Raw genomic sequence first — 1,165 nt, 5'->3', positions numbered from 1 at the left:
TAGGGCTATGAGCCCAATGCAGGTGGATGGGAGTGGAGTAGTGGTGATCTGCTGAATTACCTTGCCTGGGAGAAAGACCCCTCCACTATTGCAAACCCTGGCTATTGTGGGAGTGTGTCAAGAAGCACAGGTATGTATCAGAAGAGCTTCTTCCTACCCAGAATTTTCCATCCTCTTTTTTCCCATTTCTTGGCATGACCTTCAGAGATCCTTCTGAGCAAGAATTGTAGTGTTGGTTTGTCTTCCCACATTCCCTTTCATCTCTCCTTTCTTTGAGTCTCCTTCTTCTGGTGGATACTGGGTAGGATGAGAGAGAGGCTTTGGATCCTAGACCAGAATCTGGGATGCCTCTCCCTTGGGTTCAAGAGCTCCACTAGCTACATCTACCTGAGCTCCTTTTTCTCTCTAGGATATCTGAGGTGGAAAGATTACAGCTGCACTACAAGGCTACCCTACATCTGCAAGTTCAAGGGCTAGCTCTGAAGAGATGTTGGGAGCCGGAGTTTTGCATGCAACTCATCATGGACTTGGGACCAAGTGTAAAGTCTACCACCGAAGAAAATATTCTCCTATACCTCTAAACTTGACCATCTCATAATGACCTTCCCTACTTCTCAGCCCCATTTCAAATCCCTCTGTGTTTTTCATAATTTAACTTCCAAATGGCAAAATTAAAAAATAAAGAAATTTAATCTGTAATTGCCTCTCTTGTGTACTTCTGACTCAAAGAAAAACTCTGAGGAGGAGGAAGTTGGTTGGGAGGGAGATTCGGTGGGTCTTCTTTTTGCACATTTTCACCCTAGTTTCTGGAAAATTGACTTAATTTTCATTGCTACCAGCATGTTAGTGATGGGGTATTTCAGTACTGTTCATGTAGGATTTGGGTTGTGCACATTGTGCACACATTTTGCTGTGCACAGACTCCTCCAGGTCTCTGATGGTATGATATAACCAGTCTAGAGGTTCAGATGATGTTTAGAACAGTACTTCCTAAATTATCAGAGTGAAGGAAAATGAATAGGTTTCATTAATTTTTTTTTTATCACCTAGAGATTCTTTTAATTAACAGAAAGTGTTTCACCCTCTGAGTCTACCATGACATTTCTTGCCAGACTCCTATGGATGGATATTTAAGTTGTTTACAGTTCTTTTTTTTTTTTTTTTT

At 41.5% G+C, this 1,165-nt stretch overlaps 1 protein-coding gene across 1 annotated transcript in view; it reads left to right on the top strand.

The window, feature by feature from the left end:
* LOC132022497 (lithostathine-like) overlaps positions 1–492 on the top strand; it is a 2,689-nt gene extending 2,197 nt beyond the window's left edge. The window contains exons 5-6 of the mRNA XM_059407753.1: positions 4–130; positions 410–492. Of these exons, the coding sequence (XP_059263736.1) occupies positions 4–130; positions 410–477 (195 nt within the window). The 3' untranslated portion in view covers positions 478–492. The remainder of the gene's footprint in view (positions 1–3; positions 131–409) is intronic.
* Positions 493–1,165: the final 673 nt, after the last annotated feature.

The sequence above is a fragment of the Mustela nigripes genome, chromosome 7 (genome assembly GCF_022355385.1).
Source record: "Mustela nigripes isolate SB6536 chromosome 7, MUSNIG.SB6536, whole genome shotgun sequence".
Classification (NCBI taxonomy): domain Eukaryota; kingdom Metazoa; phylum Chordata; class Mammalia; order Carnivora; family Mustelidae; genus Mustela; species Mustela nigripes.
This window is presented reverse-complemented; position numbering and strand designations above follow the sequence as displayed.